General features: G+C 50.2%; 1 protein-coding gene across 2 annotated transcripts; it reads left to right on the forward strand.

Annotated features, from left to right (window-relative positions):
* The first annotated feature begins 149 nt into the window (after positions 1-149).
* On the forward strand, positions 150-24188 carry LOC144950794 (ubiquilin-1-like). Of its 2 annotated transcripts, none has more exons than XM_078880888.1 (12): positions 150-427; positions 10879-11030; positions 11917-12062; positions 12644-12762; positions 13658-13804; positions 14471-14629; positions 16069-16327; positions 17407-17540; positions 19024-19107; positions 20294-20409; positions 20822-21131; positions 22839-24188. In XM_078880888.1, exons 1-12 carry the CDS (start codon positions 338-340, stop codon positions 22995-22997), a joined length of 1875 nt encoding a protein of 624 aa, XP_078737014.1. In that variant the 5' UTR covers positions 150-337; the 3' UTR covers positions 22998-24188. The 2 variants fall into 2 exon arrangements, with proteins under 2 accessions (XP_078737014.1, XP_078737015.1); XM_078880889.1 differs by having other exon boundaries at positions 151-427; positions 17425-17540.
* The last annotated feature ends 1157 nt before the right edge of the window (positions 24189-25345 follow it).

The following is a 25345-nucleotide window of genomic DNA, read 5'->3' on the forward strand; positions in this document are numbered from 1 at the left end:
TCCTTTACAAATATAATAATAATTAAAAAACCCCTCTCCCCCTCCGCTCCATGCGGCACTAAAATGTCTCTGCCCCCACGCAACATGGCACGCCCGGGGACTTCAACTCGCCTCGGCCCGTCACGTGACGCTCGTCGCCGCCTGTGATTGGTCCCCTGGCGGTTGGTCCGTGGCTCTGCAGTGGCGGCTACGGTGCTCGTGGTGGTGGTGGTCGCTTTGGCTCTCTCTGTCTCTCTCGTCATCTCTCTCTTCCCTTCACTCGCCGCTCGCTCTCATCGGCACCGGTTTCCCCCCCCACCCACCACCACCCACCACGCACGCAACCTCCCCTCTCGCCATGGCGGAGGGCGACAAGATCCGCGTGACGGTGAAGACGCCCAAGGATAAGGAGGACTTCGTGATCGCAGCCTCGTCCACCGTGAAGGAGGTGCGTGTGACGGGGGCGGATACCGGCGGGACATGGCGGCCTCGGGGTCCGGGCCTCCCCTTCGTAGCCCCGGCGCCGCGCCCGCCCGCACGCCCCTACGGGCTGACACGGCCGTGGCCTGTGTCCGTGGCCTGTGTCCGTGGCCTGTGTCCGTGGCCTGTGTCCGTGGCCTGTGTCCGTGGCCTGTGTCCGTGGCCTGTGTCCGTGGCCTGTGTCCGTGGCCTGTGTCCGTGGCCTGTGTCCGTGGCCTGTGTCCGTGGCCTGTGTCCGTGGCCTGTGTCCGTGGCCTGTGTCCGTGGCCTGTGTCCGTGGCCTGTGTCCGTGGCCTGTGTCCGTGGCCTGTGTCCGTGGCCTGTGGCCTGTGTGTGTCCGTGGCCTTGTTGTTGGTGTTGTTGGCGCTGCGTTGTCGTACGAGTTTCGTAGACGCGTCCGCCGTGTTACTCTGTGGGATTTATAAATCGTGGGGTTGAGTGTTGGGTGCGAATGCCCTATTGACGTGAGGCCCCAGCGTTCACGTCACGCTACTAACACGCGGTTATTGTTGGGACTTTAAGGTGTTTGTTACATTGGGTATGGTGTTTGTTACTCGCCTAGCAGTTCTAGTATCGTTGACGATCGCGTTAGAGTGTGAATTAGGCCCAGGGCTGATGCCACCACTTTACGTTACTCTGGTATTCTAAACGTGTCCAGCATGCAGGTTACGTTACGAAGATCGAGTGGTTAATGTGTAGAGAGAGAGAGAGGGGTCAATGAGGGAGTCTGTGTTACTGATTCTGCAATACTACTATTGACAGTAGCAGTGGGTTATGTGTTGGGTGGATTTGAGAGGCCACTCATCCCAATGCTGGGCATTGTCATGCGTTACTGTCATCGTGAAAACGTCCCGTGGGGCTTTAATAAACACGTTTTAGTGTTAAGTAATATACAGTGCATGGTGTTTACTGGTGATCTAGTAATAGTATGATTAGTGTCGGTCGTGGTTAAGTACTGTATCGTTTAAATGAAGTGCCCTCATCCTATTGCTGGCACGACGTTTTGCTGTCTTGGTGAACTTTAACAAGAGCGGTGTTAATTGGCACTAATTAGCAGAGGTGGGACAAAGTCATTGTTATGCAAGTCCAAGTCGAGTCGCAAGTCATCAAATTCATGACTCGAGTCTGACTCGAGTCCAAGTCACATGACTCGAGTCCACATCTCATAGGTGGGACAAAGTCATTGTTATGCAAGTCCAAGTCGAGTCGCAAGTCATCAAATTCATGACTCGAGTCTGACTCGAGTCCAAGTCACATGACTCGAGTCCACACCTCTGCTAATTAGTGCATTGCAGTAAGCAGTATTTACATCACGACTTATGGTAGCAGCGAAGGTTGAACGAAGCGTTAATTAGATTGGCCACTCACAGTGTTTGCATGTGGCTCGCGTAGACTTTGGTGATGATGAATTCGCATGGCTAATGAACAGCGACTCATAGATTCTCCAAGTAGGCTTGGGAAGGAATTCGTATTCGCCGGTGATCTCAAGAGTATTGACCTTTCGCGGGGCGTGGGTTTTCCACCCACGTGTTTAATAAACACAACTCATCACTAATTAGCTTAAAACACTTGTCATATAAATACCATCAGAGTTCTACGGCTGACTGCGGCTTTCCTGGGTACCCATCATCACCACCGCTGCTAGTACCAGTTAGTGCTTCACAATTGTGTGAATTAAGACTGGACACTTAATGTTAGGCACTACGGTACGTCACTGTTATAGTCTGCCCATTACATTAAATAAGATAGTGGTTATTGTATTTTCTTGATGTTACTGAACTGCAGCAACACGCATGATAGATAGTGTGTTGATAGCATCCGTGGTTAAAGTACAGTAACATGGAGAATTGGGTGTGCCACACGACGGTGGTGCTTGCCAAGCGATCGGCAGTAGAGGGCACAAACTTAATTGTTGTACTGTTCGACTATGATCGCTGCCTTCTCTATCCCACCCCTCCCTCCCGTACTGATCAGCGTGGTGAAGTATGGTCAAATACCCCTGGCACGGCGTGGGAGAGGCCCTCATCCAGCAGTGGATTGACCGAGATGTACACTAGGTGCAGGGGTATTCACGCTGCTGTAGACCGAGACGCATAAGGAGGGTTGGAGATTCCGTACAACACAGCGTAGACAGCCACCGGTAAATGTGCAATGTGAGAATTAGGCTGTGTATGAGTGTACTGCAGTAATTATACCAGCATCACGACTCATGATAGACGCAGAAGTGGTCAATCAATGCACTCGACGGTAACGTGTCAAGTATGGCCCACTCGTTGATGGAACATTAACTATGATTGTAGTCACAGGAACGCTGCCGGGATATCATCAGTGATGTGCGTAATTGAATGTTGTGCTGGTTCCTGACTGATTTTAACACCCATTGAATAGTAGCATTGTTTCATTTCCTGCATACAGTACTCCAAAGAGCTCAAGTGCCTATTACTAACACCGTTACGAATCACAAGACCGTAATAAATGTTTAGAAGTGTAAATGAGAGAGTTTGAAATTCGAACACTGCTGATAACAACATTGTCCTGTGCAATGTAGAGTCTCAATGAGTGTGCTCAATATTGACACTCATTTACATATTGCAAAATATCCTCCTGGATTAATGCTTTCGTAACGCCGAGCTGGTCATGGGGGTGTTTGACCATTCTTCACCACGCTGGTCAATACGTGTTGGTGTGAAGGTTGGGAGCATAGAAGTACAGTACACAATTGCATTTCGTATACTGCTCACTACTGCCCGCAACGTGGCCCCGAAGCAGACGATAGCAACCTGTTGCGCATAATGGATCCTCAAACTAGCAATATTAATGTTCTAAGCTTGCATAGCTTCAGATATTTTACGAGATGGGGCACATTCCGGGTGATTTGGTCATCCGCATGTTCATTATGTTTAACGTTAGTCATTGAATTGAATAGTCTACGGTGGTCATCAGTGACACTATATGAATACTAATGCCACTCGTGACCATCAGCAGTGTTTTAATAGTCGCATAATGTCCACGTAACTAAACACATTCTCACTGCTCGTTACTGATAGCATGCCACTGATTACTGTAAATTATCATAAATATCCTCTTTAAACACGTACAGTAATTTACGTTCATCATCAGTACTGGTTCAGAAAAAAAATCGCTATAGTAGTGTTGATAATTGTTTATCAGTACTGATGTTAACAACAAACGTGTTTTTCAAATAACAAATAGCCTAAATGCAATTACTCGGTTTAACACGGAGTCGTAGGGCTTTCGCGATCAATATCCATAAGAATTTTTTGGATGACATTGCGAAAATGTGTCGTTAAACCCGCCACCACCCGACACTGGCAATTCGTAAAGTTTGTCACGTAAAAAAACCACGCCAATTCGTTACTAGTACAGCACGCTCGAATTGTAAATGTTGTGGGTTTACTCTCCAACACACCGGTTAGTTGCTGTACTAAGTAACGAATTGGCCACGTTCTGCTTTACGTGACAAACCCCTTACTAATTGGCTGTGTCGGGTGGTGGCGGGTTTAACGACACCACATTTATATTTACGCGTTCTAACCAAAACAATTATATCATGGGCAATGATTTTTCAAATTCAACGACATTAGTGTTTAGTAATTGTTTAAATACCCCACGAGAAATATGTAGTTGATGTAAGTTCTTTGCTCTTAGGGTTATCAATGTGGGATGAATTCTGCATTCCCATTGTAAGGGCGAGTTGTTAGGACATTAAACGCATCCTCTGTTATACTGAAATGCATCTTGTACAATTAAAGCTCCCATCATCATCAGCAACAACAGCAGCCATGGTTAATCAACTGCTGGATGAAAACCTTCCTAAATCCGCCACCATCTCTCGCAGTGTTGCCATATAATCCTCCCAGCTGATTTAATCGTCGCTAAAAATTGTATCTTCGTTGGATGTACCCCTTAGATCGCTGTAGTTTGTGACGTTTACCCCTTTACAGTCATTTTCCGATGTTTTAAAAATTATGTAAACGCATTCTGGTACACGTACGTTGCGAGTACGGCCCTCTTTGTCAATCCACCGCTGGATGAGCGTTTGCCCCCGGCCTTTTGGGGGTTATTCGACCATACTTCACCACGTTGGACGTCGCGATAAGGCATTTAATCTTTACATATCCCCCCCGTACTGATCAGCGTGGTGAAGTATGGTCAAACACCCCCCCCCCCATGAACTGGCACGGCGTGGGAGAGGCCCTGGTCTTATGAAAATACGGTGTTTTATTAACAATTAATACTGGAGCGTATAGTTTTAAAAACACTATTTGTTAAGGACATTATTTATGCTATGATGACGGCCCATTGTTGCTGCCAAGGTAGCAAGCAGTTTAACAGTACAGTATATATTACTGTACCACCAAATACCCATGAAAAAATTCGTCGCGATTTAAACATCTTCACATTCATCGCCCGCATTGTATTGTTCCGCCTTAACGTATTCGTGGTGGGTTTTTGTAAGTCGCAATTGTAATGGTAGATTAACGTAGTTTATTCGAGGACAATATCGAGTCGTAAGCTATGCGTCGAACTAGGCGAGCGCAGGCCTCGCCGTGTAGGCCTCGGCGCGTACAGGCGCGATTTTGGTTTATTTCGAAACACATTTTAAACGTGTATTTAAACTTAGGTCGATTAATGTAATGCCTCCTGCAAGCTATATCTGCGTTTTAATGCCTGCAGTCAAACAAAAGTCACGATTTTGTTGGGGGGTGGGGGGTATTTGCACTCGAAATGCATCGAAATCGCTGCCTGGGCCTTGTTTAAGACTACCGGCGTTTACCTTTAGTCCCGAAACAAACATTCGATTTATCATAAAATATGTTTACCAGATTTTACATCAATATATGTCTGTGTGTTTTTTTGACGTGGGGGGGGGGGGGGCAATTTACACGTCCGTTCTCTTTGAATAGACAAATTCTTTAATTCTTAATCATAATCTTTAGTTCTTTCTGTAAAGTCACGTAGAAGGGAAATAATAAAATAATAAAAATATAAAACAATAAACATTCTCAAGACGTTTTTATTATTTTATTATTTCCCTTCTACGTGACTTTACCGAAAGAACCAAGGATACGAATCCCTGCAGTCACAAAAGCTTTAAATCAAAATTCATAATCGTTTTAAATGTTTCACAATGTTTTCCGTGGTTGTGATGTAACGTTCAAAACTGCTTGACGGTCTTAAAAGTCAGAACTGATGACTAATATTACACTGGCAATCATCTAGTCATCCTTCCCCTCCCATTGTCTTGAGCCCCCGGTGTCATTACGACTAATGTCAAGTTCCCCATGACATGACATTGTTTCTCTGCAATGTGAACTTGGGTAAATGTCAATCCACTGCTGGATGAGGGCCACTCCAACCCCCCGTACCGGTCGTGGGGGCAGGTTGGTTATATGACCACCACGATAGTGCAGTGCAGATTGGTGAATGGGGGAAGCACATTGACGCATATAAGAACAGCACAGCAATGGATTTTATTCCTGCCCACCACGTTAACCCGTTGAAAGTCCACCTATGATATCCTGGTGGTCGTCCATCCATCCACTAAATCCAGGCTTAACTCTGCATAGCTTCCGAGATTTGGCGAGATAGGGATGGTGCATTCTGTGTGATCATAGCCATAGGCACATACATTAACATGATGATTTCTCACCTTAACATCAATAGCACTGCCCACTTCGTGTATGAGCCTTGGGCTACACCCATTTCAAATCTTTAAAACAGTCTGCCTCAGCAGCTTTTCTCTCTTTTTTTCCTCCAGATAACGACCCCTTGCGTTGCGATCGAAACGTCGTAATTTTTTGTTCTTTTCTTTGAACTTATCTACGTGACTTTACCGAAAGACCCAAAGAATATACTTATAGACGGTGTTCAAATATTTAGCAATCGCGGTCTTGTTGTGTTGTAATGTAATTATGGATGCAACGGTGGCAAGATGTTAACCACCTTGCCCGGTATGCAGGATGTCGTGGGTTCAATCACGATACTGGACATCTGTCAAGAAAAAAAACTTCATAGCTCATCTGATTCCTCCAGTATAAATAAATATTCAGATTCTGGTTGTTTTTAAGTGGCTACTTGTATGATGAGTATTCAGATGAGGATATGCTTAAATGTGTTCTCACTGTTAGGCCTCAGTCATGCAGTTATTAATTAAAGTTAGCTTTAACGAACAACTTAAATTTATCGTCTCTTGTCATCAAGTTGAACCAGATTGTGCCAAAGGCGCCATTAAAACGAAGACACCATTGGGAATTTTAGCACAGCAGTTCATCCATTCGTGTTAGAGTATGGACAACGACGGAAAGGGATATCAAGAGAGCTGCCATCAAGATCCCTTCTCGTGATCTCTGGTCCACACTGTAGAATCATAAGTGTATTTCTTGATCTGAAGCTTTCGTGACTGCAGGAATCCATACTCTTTGGTTCTTTCGGTAAAGTCACGTGGGTAGAAAATTAAAACAAAATAAAACTGATATATCACGACGTTTCGATCGCAACACAAGCGGTCGTCCTCAGGCAGGAAAAAATAATCCAGCAGTGACTTTACCGAAAGAACCAAAGAGTATAAGTGTATTTCCCCAGCAAAGTTTGTTGAGCTAAGATGCTCTTCTTTTCAAGGCGACTCGGCCAGCGGACATCATCGGCGCGTTCCACAATGACATCACTTTTAGGGGTGAGCACATTACCATCCATTCTGCCGCAGAGGGAAATGTCCGTCGCATCCGATATTTTTTTTCAATTCTCAAACACTGGAATTTAGCCAGATGAAATGGAGAAACAAATTGGTGACCGAGCTGAGATCTTTAACTCGCAGAGTAGACGATATAGTCATTTATATTATCCATATCCTAATCGATGCAAGAAAATATTATATCCGCTAAAGAATGCTTCCTGTTTTCAGATAAGAGGTGTGACCCAGAAGTTGTAGTAAATTCATCATATCCACTTTTATCCACAGATCAATCACCCAGAATTGATCTCCTGGAAATGCCAAGTTGGCCCTATTATCCACATTATTTCACGGATAAGAGGAGTTGCATAGACATGGACGCAAAGTAATTTATTTCTCGGCGCTTGCATTATATAACCCATCTGCTGTTTAAAACATAGGGTAACATATCCTGGCACATTTGTTAATTATCTGTTGACCAGGTATTCTTGCGAACAAGACTATGCACATACACTACATGGGTGTCTTAAGGAGTTTGTTTGGATCTCCTGGTGAACCAGAGATTGGGTTGGTGACAGCATTCTAAGTAACTGCACTCCATTCATCCCAGCACGCACTATTTTTCCGTATAAAAACATTTCTAGTCAGTGGGTATATCTGCTGCGGGTGTTAATTGTGAGAACTCTTCATTACTGCATTGGGCATCAGTTTTGTTTTCACAGAGTTAAAACTTTCAAAGGCCTTGACCGTTGAATGCGAGTCTATGTCGCAGTCAACTGGGAAATGTTGCTAATGGAGAATTGTGGCCGGCCATCGTTATTTACGCTTATCTCTGTTGTTGAATCTGAGTTTCATTCTGGGGAAGGCACCAGAAGGGAGGAGTTGGAGACCGAGGGTGAGATGACAGGATGTGGTGTTAACGAGAGGCGAGGACAGTGGATGTAACGAGAGTAGAGGCACAGAATAGAAGCACATGGAGAGAGAACATCTGAGCAACTGACCTTATGCAAATAATGAAGCTTTTGGCTTAGCAGATGTAAGCCTATGTAAGTGTATGGGTCACTATACAAGTGTATTGAGTTGCTCATCTAAGCCTATGTATGTGTATGGGCTCATCAGTCAGCACGTTGGCTAATGCGATCAGGCAGATACACACGCACAGGGCTGAACCTTTGCCTTTATAGTTCGGCATTAAAAAAATGTACGGCAGACCGATAATTGATGTTTACAAATTAAGTTTGCATTTGATTATGAATAAAGCTTAAAAAGAAACCAACCACAGTTGTCGGCGTTACATGGGTATGAAGTGGACAACTATGGCCATCGCTGCTACGTACAACACCCGGACTGTCGCGTTGTTCAGATCTTGCTGAACTGACACACTGAAAAAAAGTCGGTGGGCTTGGGCACAGGACACGTCATGGCAAGAAGGGGTGATGGCCGATGGTCGAGAATAGTGATGGGGAGCGGCAAGCAAGGAATGGAATTCCTCCGAGGGGACGCGCCTAGGGGATGGATCAAGAAAAAATTAAGCTAATGGTGCAGGCGCTTGGCGGATTATCATGAGAGATGGTAACGGCTCGGGGAGGCCTTGCCCATCAGTGGGATTGATCATGGCTGATGATGATGAGTCATCCGGTAAGCACGGGAGCTCTGGAGGCATTCTGCCTCTCTGACTCGTGCGTTGCATGAGGAACTCGGGGGCATTACGGTGGCATCGGTGCAGGCACGTGGGGAGGAGGGTGGGGGCTACAGTCAGTAGACCTTGGACCCAGGGTTGATGATGCCAGGGAACATTCCAGCCGCTTCTCGCGCGCTCCTCACCTCAACGTCACGAGAGCGTCACTTGTGCCGCTGGTGGTGCAATGTTCGCCTAATTGTTGGGAAGCCTGTTGAGATTTAACCGTAATAAATGGCGCTCGCCAATCCTGTTGTGTGATTATTGAAAACGGGGCTCCCATCACGTGGCAGTTATTGTAAATTGCAAAGCGCATCAGCGGCCGTATGAAGTTGATAGTCTTTTTGTTGTTGCTATTTCGACGTCGTGCGTACATTTCCAAATCACAAACTTTCGATCAACGAACTCGTTCGTTTCAATTGCTAGAGCGATCTAGGAGGTGTTATGCGTACACATATATACAGACTAAAATACGCCAGATTATTAAGTAGATGATCCAGAAAATCGGGCACGCCTATCTTATTTGCATGCCACGCTTGCACTCGGTTGTTTTCGTTGGTGTCGGTCTTGGCTGGAGTTGAGAGACTTCAATGTAACATATTTATTTGTATTTATCTGAGAAATCTAGTTAACTCTTCATACATTAACTCTTTCATACGCGTTTTCAGGTTTACTTTTCCCGATTGAACACGTAGGCCTTCACGACCAATATTTACTGTTTGTAATTGATTGCTGGGTCTGATTACAGAAGTAAAATGTGTGTCGTAGACCCTCCTCAGCCCAACACAAATAGTTCAATGTGCGTGGATCGCTGTACAGCACACGGTCATGTGCTGAAGCGGACGCAAATCGGCACGTTTGTTCACCCAGCAGCTCTGCTGATTGGGTGTTTCAGGTGGAGGAGGATTTACGACCCACATTTGACTTATGCCATCTTGACACAAATCAATTGTGGATCACTCGGATGTTTCGGATATTCCTTTGTAAGTAGCGTTTTGCATGTTGGAGGAAAACTCGAGTCGGTAGGAAAACCCGCACCTCCGATTAGCACGGCTGGCTACGTACGGTGCGAAAGAAGTTCTCATACAAACAAACCTCTGTTGGCTGTGGGGATAACACATCTCATAAGCACTGTTTCCTAGTGCAGGCGTCTTCCAATGATATATTTTACCAATAAAATTAGTGCGAGCTGCTGGGACACGTGATCTCATGCTTCGTGCCGTGTCTTAACATCATAGTGTCTCTTTACAGACTCTTTGACTTCACAGCACCATTAGACGTCATACCATCCATGCACGTTACCAACAATCTGGCTCGTGCTTATCTCACTTTCGGCTTCTTTATATTTTGTCGACAGCTCTCTCTCATCCCTATTTCTTGTTTGACTCTCTTTCATCTCACTCGTCTGTACCTCTTTTCATCTCCGCAAACCTTACCCCTGAGTGCGCCCTGTGGGCCACCAGTTGACGAACCGCATCCTCGTGGATTTGGGAGTTTCATAAAGCTCCGTATGACCCACCAACCCTTTCCTCCAAAGCACCGGGTGACGGGCGCGCACCACGAGACCCAACCTGTGGGACACTGACACCTGCAGGACTGTGTTCCTGCTCTCCACACACTCAACAATGCTGGTCCCCTGGTTTCTTAATCGTGTTAAAAGAGGGCCTCTTGGTAAAGCCCAGGTGGCTCAGGGTTTCAAAGGTGCTGGCTGATAATGGCTGGCCGGAGTCCCGAAGCCTGACACCTCGAGAATTACTTTATATTCATGAAGTTTTAATTGTGCACTTAATTTGGCTAAATTCCAGCTGTTAAGAATATTTAAAACATTACTATCTGGAGCAGGATGGGTGGGGGAGTGCTGGCCTTGACTGCGTGGACCACAATTCGCTTAAATGAATCTCCAAGGGGTGTGCTGCTTCTGCGAGAGATCCGAATTAATTCTTCGACATGACAATCCGTAGCACAGTCGAGATAGAATTGGGCTAAAGACAAACGTAGAATAACAAAAACATTGCCGGCTCTTGCTCCTCCCCCCGTGCACATTCAGTTCAAGGAGGAGATCTCGAAGCGATTCAAGGCTCAGCCCGATCAGCTGGTGCTCATCTTCGCGGGGAAGATCCTCAAGGATCCGGACTCGCTGAGCCAGAACGGCGTGAAGGATGGTCTCACAGTTCACCTGGTCATAAAGACGCAGGGCAGGTGGGTAACCCGCGCGGCGGCGTAGCGTTTCGCTTTTAAACGACGATGAGCGATGAAAATTCTTCATCGACGACGACCTGCCTACTTCGTCAAAGACAAAATCATGACTGGCTGTGATAATATGGAATTAGCGGGTCCTGATAAAGACTTTGAGATCATTCAGCGACATTGTTCAAGACTACGGTGCACTCAAGAATGCCAAATGTGATCATTAACCATATGTATGTACAGTAGACTTGATTATCTGCTCTAATGACGGGGAGGACGGCCGCGGATAATTCAAAATTGCAGATAATCCAGAAATATAAAGTCACGTAGGTAAAAAATAAAATTAAAAGTTAATAAAAGTAATAATGGAAATAAAATAATAAATCACGACGTTTCGGAGGCAACACAAGTCTCTGTCATCAGGTGGGACCGTCACAGCTAAAATTACTGCATCTTCGGGCGATTTGACAGAATAATCATGACTTCAATAGTGCAGGATGACGTCATTGTTGAACCCCATCAGGATTCGAGATCGGCGGCGGGGGTGGGGGTGTATGCAAACACATTCCTGCGGAGGGAGCTGGTAGGAACGTTGGGTTGCTCGGTCAATGGCCAGGGTCAACGGCGGCGTGGTGTATTCCACAAATATGGCCGACTCTGAGGGTGGGCACAAGCCGGCATGAGTAGGTTAAACGTTGAGTTTTATAACGGAGAAGGGCTCGTGGTGATGAATCCAGCATTATGGCTCGTTTCAAGAATTCACGTGGAAAACAAATGCAACAGCAACAACAACAGGAAGATCACTTCTCTGCCACTGCTGAAACTCTGACCCCCCCCCCCCCCACTGTCCCCCCCCCCATCAACAACCCTCGCTGGTCCCTCTCCATCTGACCCCCAGATCACAGGAGCCGGCGTCACAGCCGGCGGCGACCTCCTCGGGCGCCAGCACCACACCCACCTCCACAGGCTCCAGCAGCAGCAGCAGCAGCACCACCGCACCACCCCCCACACAGCCGCTTCCCGGCCTGCCGCCATTCTTCCTCGGTGAGTGGAGTGGTGTGGTTGTGCTGTGTGGCTGTGTGATTGAGTGGAGTGGTGTGATTGAATGGTTTGGCGGCGGTGGTGTGTTGGCTCGTCCGGTGTGGCCAAGATGCTGTGGTGTTGGCTCCTTCACGCTCCAGTGTTCTCTGCCAGTTTTGGTTCACCCCCTTTTGATATATTTTGGCCAATATGCTAAGCCGTTAATTGTCATCGCTGTCCATCCCATTAGGTGATGACTCCCCCATCTTCATTGACCAGTTTGTCGGGGTGCTTCCGTTGATGAGCGAGCAACCCAGATCCTCCCACAACTCGGACGCTTGTGCTTCATCATGGGGGACTTGTCAGGATGGCGCTTGCTAGTGTCACCCGAGGTCACCTCGCTTCTTCTGACTGGCGCAGGCTTCCCCTACACTAATCCTCACTTGCGACTTAACTTTGTGCCAACGTTTAATTTGCTTCGCGTTGTCCTTACGAGAGTTATCGTGCCCCCTCATTGTGGGCGGAAGGGACGGAGCGAATGAGGTTCATGAGGTTCACGCGTTCACGCACTGTGACTGTGCCCTCGCTGTCCGTTGTGGTTGCAGGGGGGAACCTCGGTGGTCTCGCCAGCCTCAGTAACCTCGGCGTCGGCTCTTCCAACTTCATGGAGATGCAGCAGCAGATGCAGCGCCAGCTCATGTCCAACCCCGAGCTGCTCAGCCAGGTTTGAATCCCTGCCCCTGGCTGGCCCCACGGCTCTTGCGGCTCACAACGCCGAACTAAACTCCACCCACCTGGTGAATGTTACCGCCACACGGTCACCACCATAAGGCTGAGCACATTGTACGAGCAATGTGGTGGTTATATCTACTTCACTCCTATCACTCTTCTATTTCTACTTCGACTATCACCATGGCCACTGTTCCAGCGAACTTCGCTCTTTGGTTCCTCTACCCCATGATGTTGTTGACTCGGGTCAACCAGACGGACCGTTTCGCCTCATCCATGCTGTGTTCAAGCACCACACTCACCCAGCCACTTACCTGCTCACTCACTCACTCTCACTCAACTACTCACTCACCACGCTTCTCTTTCCGCTTCTTCCCTGGTACTGCTTCGCTTGGGAAATCCCCTCCCATCGCCCCCCCCCCCAGGTTCTTGTAATTATAATAATAACGTTGCTCAACTCAAGAAGCCTGTCTCCTCTTAATTATCTTGTTGCTGGCCGCTTGACGTTTTGGGCCCTTGGGCCTGTGCCTAGCAACTGTTTCAAAAAGAAAAACATGACGTGCATGCAAGGTATGATTGGAATCGTGCCATCCTTCTGTTTGTAACCGTGCTTCTGTGTTGTTCAGAATAGTTTTGTTGTATCACACTATAAACAAAACCCTAATCCACACGACCACAGCGAGAGACACACGCAAACTCCAAATATAGAGCAGGCGTCAATGTCGGGATCGAACACACGACCGCTTGCATACCAGGCGAGGTAGTTAACATCTCCTAGCCGCCGTAGCACCCCTCACCGTGGCACTCAACCACATGCCTTGTGCTCTCCACCCCCTTCCCCCACGCCTCCTCCCCCCACCCCCCCACAAACCCACCTTATTCCACTGCAGGTCATGGAGAACCCCTTTGTGCAGACGATGATCAGCAACCCGGAGATGATGAGGCAGCTCATCATGACCAACCCACAGATGCAGCAGCTGATGGAGCGCAACCCCGAGATCACGCACATGCTCAACAACCCCGAGCTGCTGCGGCAGGTGAGACGCAGTACAGCAGGCGGGTTACAGACCCCGCAGGTCCCTCGGGGTGAGTTTGAAACCGTTGCGGGGTTGGAGGCGATGCTGGTAATGGTGTTGGTGGTGCTAATACTCCCAGTGGTCATGCGGGTAATGAGCTAAGTTTGGTCTTCATGGAAATAACGAGGTTCTTATGAGATAAAATAGATATATCAGGACACCCTGCCGCTGAACTCGCCCGGTATTTTGAGGACCTCGCTGTACCTACTCGCTGCCCCATTTGTGCAACACGCATCCGTGTCTCAGCGTGGGTTTCCCGATCGTTGTAACTGCATGTCTGTTTCTCTGTGTGTGCATTTGGCTGTACGTCCGTTTGTATGTGTGTGTGTGTATGCCCTCGTGTTTGTGTGTTTCTGCTTTTATCTGTCCTTGTGTCTATGCATGTCATCATCTGTGTCCATCTCTCTTTTGTGTCTGTGCATGTGTCCATGTGTATGCCTGTGTGTATACGTATGTGTGCCGTATGTGTGTGTGTGCGCGCGTGTCTGCCTGCATGCCTCCATACGTTTCCGTGCGTCCGTCCGTCCATCCATCCGCGCGTCGTTTGCGCGCATGCGTCCGGGTCCTCTGTTCTTCTGTGCATGCCTGCATTTGTCTGTTCATCTTTCCGTGCGTGCGTCTGCGCAGACGATGGAACTGGCACGCAACCCGGCCATGATGCAGGAAATGATGCGAAACCAGGACCGCGCGCTCAGCAACCTGGAAAGCATCCCCGGCGGGTACAACGCGCTGCGCCGAATGTACACCGACATCCAGGAGCCCATGCTGAGCGCCGCGCAGGAGCAGGTGACGACACAGGGGGGAGGGGGCGGTGGCGGGGAGGGGGGGAGGGGGGGTAAGGGATGCGGAGGGATGTTAACGAGCGTTGCAAGTGCTGCAGCTAATGGTTCGTGATAATGTCACGTGCTGCGATTGTACTTTCAAATGCAGTAAAAACCCTGGCTGGCCGGACTAATAGAGAGAGGAGCCTTTGTCCAGTGAACTGCTCATGTATTCAATATCAACGGCCAAACGTTAGCAACAGTAATCGCAACAACTTTGTGTTGACTCAGGTGATGGAGTTGATTCAGGTGATGCGAGGAGTTGAGGCAACGAAGTTTTTATCTCAATGATGTGCAGGGGACAAATATGAGTGTAGTGACTCAACTCGGAGACCGTAATAACTGGATGCACCTCTTTTATTTAACAAGCACCATCGGGATAACACACACCCAATTGAGTGTGCACTTATTATTAAGACCGTCTATTGTCGGCGGCACTACTTGGTTAGAACAGTTGGTAGGCTGTCTGACTAGCAGCGCCCCGGGATGGTGAAGACAGAGACGACGACGAGGAGATGGCGACGATGATCTTGAGTAGCACGAAGGGGATCCCACTTCCAGCAACATCCCCGAGGTCCCGCACAGAGGGGCGGGGGCCCTCTTATACTCCCAGCGTGGCCTTGCTCCGCCCCCGGCCACGCCCCTTTTCTGGAACCTACTAGCGGGTTCCCGGGGTTTCCCGATGGGCCCCTTCTGTGACCTTTCCCCTAGATGTCCCCCTCTCGTATATATCGTGGCCTATTGACGTGATTACTGCCGTACGCAGCAGTTATCCTTTTCCGCCAGCAGCCGGCGCTATGCCACTACATAAGCGTAAGAGTGGGATGAATGCAATTGGGGCAGATGATTCAGCTGGTGTAAAGGGTAATGTGAGTGGTGGAGGCGACTCGGTTGATGCAGTTGATTCGGGAGGTGTCGCACAGTTAACTACTGATGCAGCTGCAGGTATGGTAGTGTATCGCGCGAAATTAACAAACGCAACGACGGAACGTTTTCTCAGGCCAGCATGAGGATAGGGCAGTCCGGTGCACCTTCTGATGTACATGGACAACTGCCACTAGGGGGCTGGGGGTCTCCTTGGCTTGGCTGCAGCAGGAGCTATAGAATAGTAGCGCTGAGATGCGGTGTGTACGCATTTTTCAATTAACCGGGGAATTTAGGAACGAACCATTTATTTATTTTCTTGAATTAGAATTGACGACGTCCATTTCGAGGCCGAGTTACGGTACATTAGTTGCGTTTAAGGTGACACGAAAAGACGTAACAGGTGGGGGGCGGGGGAGCCACCACGAGAAGGGAGACAACCGTCTACCGCCCCGCACGGTAACGATCCGCCTCTTCATCCATCAATCTCTCTGCATCACTCCCCACCCCCCCCGCACCATCGCTCCGCCCCCCCCGCAGTTCGGAGGGAACCCGTTCGCCTCGCTGCTCAGCGGCCCCGGCGGCAACGCGGGCTCGGGAGGAACGGGCGGCACGGCGCCCGGCGGCGGCAACGCCGAGGGGCAACCGTCGCGCACGGAGAACCGCGAGCCGCTGCCCAACCCGTGGGGGCCGGCGCTGTCGCCACGGCCCGGCTCCGCCTCGCCCGCCTCGCCGCTCCTCCAGCAGCAGACGCCCGGCGCGACGCCCAGCGTCTCCAACCCGCTGGGCATCCATCCCGGTCGGTGGTGCCGGCGTTTTACTCGCGCTGTTATTTTTGATAGCCAGGGGAAGGGCGGGGATGGTTACGGATTTTAGGATGACCGGAAGTAAGAGGGACGCTTTTGAACAAATCTTGAGTTTTGTTTTTCTATTGTTTGTTCCTCTAACGTTCTGACCCCGTGCCCTGACCTGACATCTGTGAAAAAGAGCTTGATAGCTCATCGGATTCCTCCAGTATGAATAAATATTCTGATTTTGATGACGACGATGCGGCACTAAGGGATGCTGCTGCTGCTGCCACAGCAGTGTGATGGTGAGCGGCATATTTGGCTCGCGACCGAGATGTCACTGGTTCGATTCTATCTCCCCCGGTGTGGCAGTTGAAGCCGTGGGTCAAGTTTTTAAAATGCCCCGCTGCCTCTGCCGCCCTCTGTATACCAAGCTGTGGGTATGGCTTCACCACAGTTAATTTAATCGGCGGGTTGCACGTGGTGGAGTTTTAAGTGCAGTACTCTCACCTCTTTAAACATGTCTGGCCAGCGTGGGAGAGTAGGCCCAATAACGCCCTATTAGATGGGCTCATGGAGCTCGCTCTACTGGAGGCCCTTCCTCCAGCAGTGGCGTGAGTAAGAAATTGCAGCGCTGCACCTTTGCCTTTTTTAAATGATAATAATCGTCCGATCTCGTCGGATCGCGGAAGCCGGTCAAACCCTGGATAGTGTTGGGACGGCGACCACCTTGTGTGGACTGCAGTGCTACCTGGTGGGCAGCAGAGGGCGGTGTAGCAAAATGCGTTGTCGTACTCTCTTATCGTCCCCAACCATCACCGAACCCACGCTGACCAGCGTGGCAGCGGTCTCTCGTATCGCCGCGTCCCTCGGTTTCACCACCACCACCAGGGGGCGATAAAAGTGGCTGTGGTGGGGCGCGGGAGTTGGGGCGTACATGCGACCCTAAGTCGGGGGCCTCCCGTTAATTGTCAGTCGCTAACAGCGCATGTCGCAGCAGGTCCGCACGGCTAAACGGAGGGCGTCTTTGTTCCCTGTGCGTGCGCGTGTGCGTTTGGTGTGCGTGTGCGTGTGTGCGCGCGTGTGGCAGCGATGCTGGTGATCCCAGGAGGCGTGATGAGGCAGGTTGCGGCGAACCCCCAGCTCATGCAGAACATGATGTCGGCGCCGTACATGCCCGCGATGCTACAGGCGCTCGCCCTGAACCCCTCGCTCGCTGAGCAGGTACGCACCTGGCGGCAGCTGCACATGTTTACACGGCCGCATGCACGCACGCACGCATACAACCGTATGGACAATCGCACGCACAAGCGTACGTACGACCGCACGCACATCCGCCGTACGTACCTATGGCCGCACGCACGCACAACCATACATACGACCACACGCACACACACAACCGTACGTACAGCCGCACGCACGCCCGTACATAAGCTGGTGGCACATGCCTGTAATGGAGCACTTTGGAGGTGAGGGTTGGTAGATCATAGCGCAATTTTATGAAGCTCCCGACCTACCCATGCAGCGGAGGGCAAGGTGTGATTTCCCCTGCACCTCTCTTTCCCTCTGATGGTAAACGAAACTTGAGTTTTTAACGTTTCAAATATACAACGGCACTCTTGCGACCGTCTAATCACAATTGTAGCTCAAGTTGGAATCCTGCCGTCATATCTGGAGCGGAGCCACCCCCAGTTCCTACCTCACGGCACCCGAAAGAAACTCGACATGAAACGGTTTGGGTGATTGATGATACAACGCTCGCCGATTCGATTCGGCCACTCGCTCACCGACGGTCACACGCCTCTTTGTCACTCTTCCAACGCACCGGTGTGCTGATGTAGTAACGAATTGGCACGTTTTGTTGACGGGACAAACCTTCATAATACTCATGATATAGGTTTTTGTCCTTTGAAAAACGTGACACATTTGTTACTGTTTGGCCGTGTCGGGTGGTGGAGGGTTACGACACATTTATAAATAACGTGATCTGACCCAAAAACCTATATTATGAATAATACTGGTCGCGAAAGCCTACGTGTTAACAAGTAAACCCGTAAAAACAAAGTTTTTCACTATAAATCCTTTATATGCGTGGCGGCTAGAGTCTTCTCGTCCTCTGGCTTGAGATGGCTGCCACCTATGGGTCAGATGATTGTCTGCCAGTATTAAGCAATTGGTAATTAAATATTTAATTTGTTTTCCCTTAACAGTGTAAAATTTGGGGAATTTTTTTTCACGAATATTAATTGTCTCGCACAACGAGTCTGTGTGGAAAATGTCAGCTCGATTGGATCACGGGAAGTGGGTTAAAAAACGACCGAAAGATTTGCACGGTCGTAAGCAAGCAAGCACGCAAGCAAGCACGCAAGCAAGCAAGCGAACTTAATATAAAGGATTTAAAAAGGACAAACCTTACTATTCAGCTGTGTCAGGTGGTGGCGGGTTTGGATGACGCATTTATGCGATCTAACTAAAAAAAAACCTCTTATGGAGGTGCGAATGTCTATTTTGATTTACGAAACTTGACGTTGTGATAAAACCCCCCGACGAGTTACGGGGGCGAAACCGATATTATAGAGATAAACGTCACGTCGCGAAATTTGATATGTTGTTGTATCTTAAAGAGAAGTGGTGTCACGGGCGAGGCTGGGCAAGCGAGATTGTATTCTACGTGTCTCTCCCCACCTTGTTCCCTTGAACCTGCCAGGTGTTTCTAACGAGCCCCATCTTCGAAGGAAACCCGCAGCTCAGAGAGCACATGAGGACGCAGCTCCCCGTGTTCCTACAGCAGGTGTGAGGATGGCTGTGTCCCTACCCCCCCCTCCAACCTTGTGCCTCGTTACTTTTCGGTGCGGGAGGCGCACTGCTCTGTAAGCAGCGGCACGAGCCACGTTTGACTGCTGAACGTGTTTTATAATCGGCGGCGATTGGGGTTCTTTGCACGTGGGCCTCTTGTGGGTTACCTCCGCACGTGCGAATCCGCGACGCTGCTCATACGGCATGATTCGTCGACTGTATACACTAGCCCAGGTCTCACTGGGTTGTCACCTGGTTCAATAACTTCTATCTGATTGCGTTTGATGGTTATACGATGCACATGTTATGCAATATTGGTTGGTGCATGCCTGTGTTGAGGAGTTCCCACGGACGCACTCGGAGACGGAGGTAAGTTATGGGCTTTCGCCAAGGGTTTATTACAGACTTCCACTTTATACACAAGGGTACACAACTCCCAGGGGCTCGGGGTCCTACACTGAGTCCTGGTCCCTGCCCGACTAGCTCCGGTCTCTCTCTCTCTCGTGTCGGATCGGAGACTCTGCCGACTCCACCGACCGGAGAGAAAGCACCTCTACGGCTACCACCGGCTTCTCCCCAGACTCACTACTCGATCCCTCTCTACCCCTGGTTCCCTCTTCACCCTTCTTACTCTACCCGTTCTCACAGTGACCCCGCTTTCGTCACGTGGTCTCCCTGAAGTACTATAAGAGACGTGATGTCATCGCACTGAACGGCACACATGACGTCACGTCCCCATTTTACTCCTCTACACCTGTAATAATTTATTGTAATTCATTGAAATTATATGTGAATTCCAATTTTAGTCTAAAGGCAGTTGGTCTCAAAACGCCAGAGCTCGTGATACCCCTATTCCATTTGTATGCAAATTAAGCTGGACGCTACATCAGCTACCTGAAAGTTGGTAGTCGTGGGCAGATGTACATGTCCACTAGACCAGTATGCTTGCCATGCTCAAATGCAACTCGCTGTGTGTGGGGACGGAAACACAATGCCATTGCTCAAACCGTCCATATGTCTCCCCTTGTGTGTTTTTCCCTGTGTCCCTCCCCGTGCGTGTCCCTCCCCGTGCGCATCTCCCCGCACGCGTGTTTCTCCGCTTGCCTGTCCCCCCTTGCGCGTCTCTCCCCGTGCGTGTCTCTACCCCCGTGCGCGTCACCCCCATGCTCCGCCCAACACAGATGCAGAACCCGGACGTGATGTCGGCCATCGCGAACCCGCGCGCCATGATGGCGCTCATGCAGATCCAGCAGGGGCTGCAGGTCCTCGCCAACGAGGTTCCAGGCCTCATGCCGGGGTGAGAGACCAACACACACATCAATGTTAGCCACGTATATACGTACGTACGTTCAAATTATTTTGCACCGTACGTAGCCAACCGTGCTAATCGGAGCCATGATCAGTCCACTGCTGGACAAAGGCCACCCCGAGCCGTCGCCGCGTCGGGCTCCCGCACGTGAAACTGACTTCATTGCTGCATCGATACATTTTCTCGCCTTCCATCACTCACTTGGCCATGTTGGGAACGGGCTCAGCTTCCGCGGTAGAAAAGTCCACTGGTAGCTTTCCGAACCGCGCAGGGCTGACTCGGCACGGTCCGCGGCGCGCGGGCTCTGTTTGCGCGGTAGAAAGAGGTCTCTGAAGTTTCACCGGCCACATCGCTTGATGCTGAGCCCTTCCCTCCCGCCGTCCCCCCGTCCTCCACGCAGGTTGGTGCCGGGCAGCTTTGACGGCGTCGGGGGGGCGGCACTATCTGTCCCGGGGGGCGGTGCCCAGCCAGAGTCGGCGGCAGCGCCGGCGAGCGGGACGGCGACAGACGGAGGCACGGCCACGACCACCGCCGCCGGGGGAACGGCGGGCGGAACGTTGGGGGGCAGCGGAACGTTGGGGGGGGGAGTCACGGGCGGTGTTGGAACGGCGGCGGCGGGCCTGGGCTTGGGACAGGCTCCCACCCCGGCGCAGCAGGAGTTCATGCAGCAGATGCTGCAGGCACTCGCGGGGATGAGCAGCAGCTCGCAGGTGAGGGCCGGTTGTTGTTGTTGTTGTCGCAATTCCGTCGTTTTCCGCTGCGATGTAACACCGCTTTTGTTGTCGGCCGTGTGTGGTATCGCACGTTGGTTTTTGAAGGTAATCGGTGACGGTTTTACGGTAGCAGCTCGTAGGCAGGATGCTGTGCGGTTAGCCACAGAATAACTCCCACGCCCGCTTTATTTATGGCCGCTGTTAGACGGTCATCAGCCCCTATTTCATTTGTGGCAGCGGCTCGCCCGGTCTGGGACCACGTGGTTGTCCAACAACGGGTGCTGTCGAACGAATAATTTTTTCATGTTTGCAACTAAGTAAACGGTGAATGCCAGAAAAATAATCATTAGCTTCTTTGTGGAGAATATAGCTAGCAATCTAAATAAGCAGATAACGTTTCATTCCCATGTAAAAATAATTGTCGGTTACAAGGCGCAGTTCATTAAGGGAATCTCCGTGTGCGATGCACGAAGTTAGGAAATATAAATGCTACGAGGCCTGGAGTCCACTGATCATACATGGGATGTGTAGGCCTGCAGGCGATACAGCCAAGGAGACCTCAACACGGTCGTAATTCATGGCCGTTGTGGCTCAAAACCGACGTTGGATTTTGACGAGTTTCCAGTCCAGTTTTCAGATGACTGGGATTAAATGCCGAATGTTAACTACCTCGCTTGATAAAACAGGAGGTCGTGGGTTCGATCCCGACTGATGCCTGTATATTTGGAGTCTGCATGTACTCCCCGTGGTTGTGTGGATTTTTCTCCAGGTCCTCCGGTTTTTCCCTCCACATTTAGAAGCATGCTTTGAGAGTATTTGGCTGTTAGAAATTTCAACGTTATAAGCCGCTTAGTTGAGCTATCACTTGTGGCCAGGTCGCTTCTGAAAAAGAGCTGTACAGCTCAGTGGGCCTTACTTGGTAAAAAAAAAAATTATTATATTTTAAATAGTTTTATTGTTTCAAACCTTGTTCTCAAGTGTAGTGAGTTTTATGGGCTCTGCCCAGTCAACAGTGACTGCACAGAAAGTGTGTTTTTTCTCTTAAAGTTCCAGTTCTGAGAGTTTTTAATATCAGGGGCGTATAAGTCACCAAGGCCTTGATGTAGGCCTGCCTGTTTTATACGACATCCATAAAAATAGTTTACCGTCGGTGAAAATATAAACGTGTCGGTCGCGCTTGGCATGGATGACAAAAAACATGGCAGGGTCACGATTGCGGAGGTTCGGCGAGTCGTGCGACACAACTCGTGATCTGTCTTCCGGTCGCCCCGCGTGCCGTTTGTCGTGGTGTCCGGCGTTTCATTCCACATGCCAGCAGCTTCTTACATTGTCTGGATGGCATGCGGTAGCAACCCGAAAAAGCTGCGCCCGGAGAGTTCCATCGATCTTGTTTGTGTGCGGGCGCGCGCTAAGAACCCAGTGACCCAAATTTTATTCCCGCTCGCAGCCAACGACAATGGTGGCTGTGACCGGGAATCGTTCCTGGAGATCTCCCCTAGGTCGACAGTGTTGAAGGAGTACCCCGGTGCAGTGTGTAAACATCAGCTCTGGGGAGACAAAGGCGGCCTGGCGTGGTGCTGGGCACCCCACACCCCCCTTGTGTGCCACGTCAGCCTTCTTTTTAAATGCTACTCGTTAACAGCACTTGCCCCGACAGTTCAAAGCTACATGGGCGACCTTTGTCTTTTGTTTGTGTGAGTGCAGCCACTCGGGGGTGCCATCGTGAGCCCCGAGGTGCGGTTCCGCTCACAGCTGGACCAACTGCAGGCCATGGGCTTCGTGAACCGGGACGCGAACCTGCAGGCGCTGATAGCGACGGGCGGAGATATCAACGCCGCCATAGAGCGGCTCCTGGGCTCCTAGCCCCTCCCCTCTCCCCCCCCTCCCCCCACGGGCTCTGCCCACTGCCCCACAGGGCGCCCCCCCCCCACCGCCCCCCCCCCCCCGCTCAGCACCCAGTTGACAACACACGGGAGGGGGGTTATATTTGTTTCTCTCTCATTCGTTTAGTCTTGGCCTTATCATTATTTTTTTTGGTTTTATTTAAAAAAACACAGATGTGCCGCCACTCATTATCAGGGCTTGCTCCGCCAACCGCTGTATCGCAACACCAGCCACGTACATTTCATCCAGTCACCATTAAACCACCGTGTCCCGGCCACTTATTAAATAGAGAGAAAAGTAAAAAAAAGCAAGCAAGCAAGCAGTCGTACATCAATGGGGGGGGGGAGGTGGGGGGAGGGGAACGAAAGTTAAAATGAAATAAATATATTATATCGTAAACATTACCGACGAAAGACGAACCTAATGTTGAGAACACAATTCAGAGACGCCATGTTGATTACCGTTGATTTAATCGCCATTTCCGAGACGCCACCGCCTGCCTGTCCATCCGTTCGTCCGATCGGGGCAGATGGGAGGGAATGCTGGCAAGGGGGGCTGATGGGTCGACGGGTGCGAGTGATGTTTTTTTCCACTGGCACAATCGAGCTGCGCCAGGATCGTCCCTCGCCAGCCTGGTGCAGCACGGGTTATTTTTCCACTGCCTCGCGTCCCGAGGACCAAATCAATTGGGAAGCACCTAGGCGGTGCGGTAATCACGTGTCCTCGCGGCGTACCAGCTGACGTCACAGCCCCCCTTTGGTCCTGCTTAGCCTCGATCCGGATTCGGATGTCTCGTGAGGCAAGCAGCAACATTGCTGCTTGGTGTTCCGGCTCGGCTCGGGGAAAATAGCCAGTGGAAAAACCCAACCCGGTCCGTGAGAGCCCTGGCCGCTGCGTCTGCTCGGATGTGGCAGTGGAAAAAGGAGTAAAGAGTGTCTGGCCTTGGTGGCAAACGTTGCTCTGCAAAGAGGGGGAGGGGATGGAATGGGGGTGGGATTAGAAGGGATGGAGGAGAATCTGCGTCCCACAACCACCGACTTGCCCTTGCTTGGGAATGGTGGTGATGGGGAGGGGGGGGCGGCCCTACCGCAGTACAGAACGCGGACGTGCGATTGACGGTCGTGGTGGAATCTACCGAAATCCACGCTTTAAATAAAACTTCTCTCCGGCTGCGTTTGTCCGATATTTGATACAACACAAAGTCGCAGGAGGCGGGACAGCGGCATGGCGCGGTGCGCAGGCCGAGTGCTCTCCCTCCCCCACCATCGTCCACGCCGCCTTGCAACCCAACGGGATCGACAAAGTCTGCGTGCTGCAGTGAAACGCCAACGCACCCAGACTCCATTCCTCAGCTCATTGGGTCTCGCAATTACTGTGGGCTTTGTAGAGCTGTGCGATTGTTGATGGGGGGCGGTGGCGGGGGTTATGTGGTGGGTAGGGGGTGGGGGTGTCATCGTTCACACACAGGGTTGGCTCGATGTAACGGTAGAGGGGGTCGAAAGGGGCAGATCTATTTTGGTTATTGTGTAGGGGAGGAAAGGGTCGGGGGGGGGGCGTCGGTAAGACCAGGTTGTCACCATATAAATAAAGGTGGTGTCTAGATAACGAAATGTTTGACTTATTAGAGATTAACGTTTGCCTTGTACGATGTCTTAAGATGCTCATAATTTAAAAATAAACCGATGGAATAGGGCACGGTTGGGCGGTGCGTGCTGCTGGGGTCTCTGGAGTTTCAGATCCGTCCAGGAGTTTTGTGGAGTTTTGTCCAGTAATTCTGCAAGGGATGTGGCCCCGGGTGGCTGGAAGGTCGGAGCACTCCGCTGCACCACAGATCACCTTACCTTACATAGTCACCTTACATAGCAGGGATAACCAAAAAGATTTCCAAAATCTTTAACAACACAAGATCCAGGTCCGATTTAACACTGCACAACATTCGTGACCTGATCCCATCTGTGAAGGACAATATTCCTTTCTAGATTTGAAGTTTTTGTGATTGTAAGGATCCATTCTCTTTGGCAAGATTCCTGACATGCAATATCCCGGCGCCTACAAACTAAACTGTACCTGCGGCAGCAGTTACATTGGGGAAACCAAACGACATGTCTCGGACCGTGTTTGTGAACACAAGGCAGATCTGAAACACGGCAGGACCAATACTCTTGCCGTAGCTGATCGTTACTTTGATGTGGCTGGCTCACATGAAATAGAATTCTCTAAGGCGATGGTACTTATAAGCAGCTACAATTGGAGGCTTGCCCCCTCTTTTCTCTCCACCTGAAGAAGACCGCTTGTGTAGCGATCGAAACGTCGTGGGTTTTTTGCTT

This window comes from Lampetra fluviatilis, chromosome 59 (assembly GCF_964198595.1).
Source record: "Lampetra fluviatilis chromosome 59, kcLamFluv1.1, whole genome shotgun sequence".
Classification (NCBI taxonomy): domain Eukaryota; kingdom Metazoa; phylum Chordata; class Hyperoartia; order Petromyzontiformes; family Petromyzontidae; genus Lampetra; species Lampetra fluviatilis.

Coding starts and splice junctions, on each gene's coding strand:
- LOC144950794 (XM_078880888.1), top strand. CDS start 338: ATGGCGGAGGGCGACAAGATCCGCGTGACGGTGAAGACGCCCAAGGAT. Junction 428..10,878: donor CCTCGTCCACCGTGAAGGAG/GTGCGTGTGACG, acceptor GTGCACATTCAG/TTCAAGGAGGAGATCTCGAA. Junction 12,063..12,643: donor CCTGCCGCCATTCTTCCTCG/GTGAGTGGAGTG, acceptor TTGTGGTTGCAG/GGGGGAACCTCGGTGGTCTC.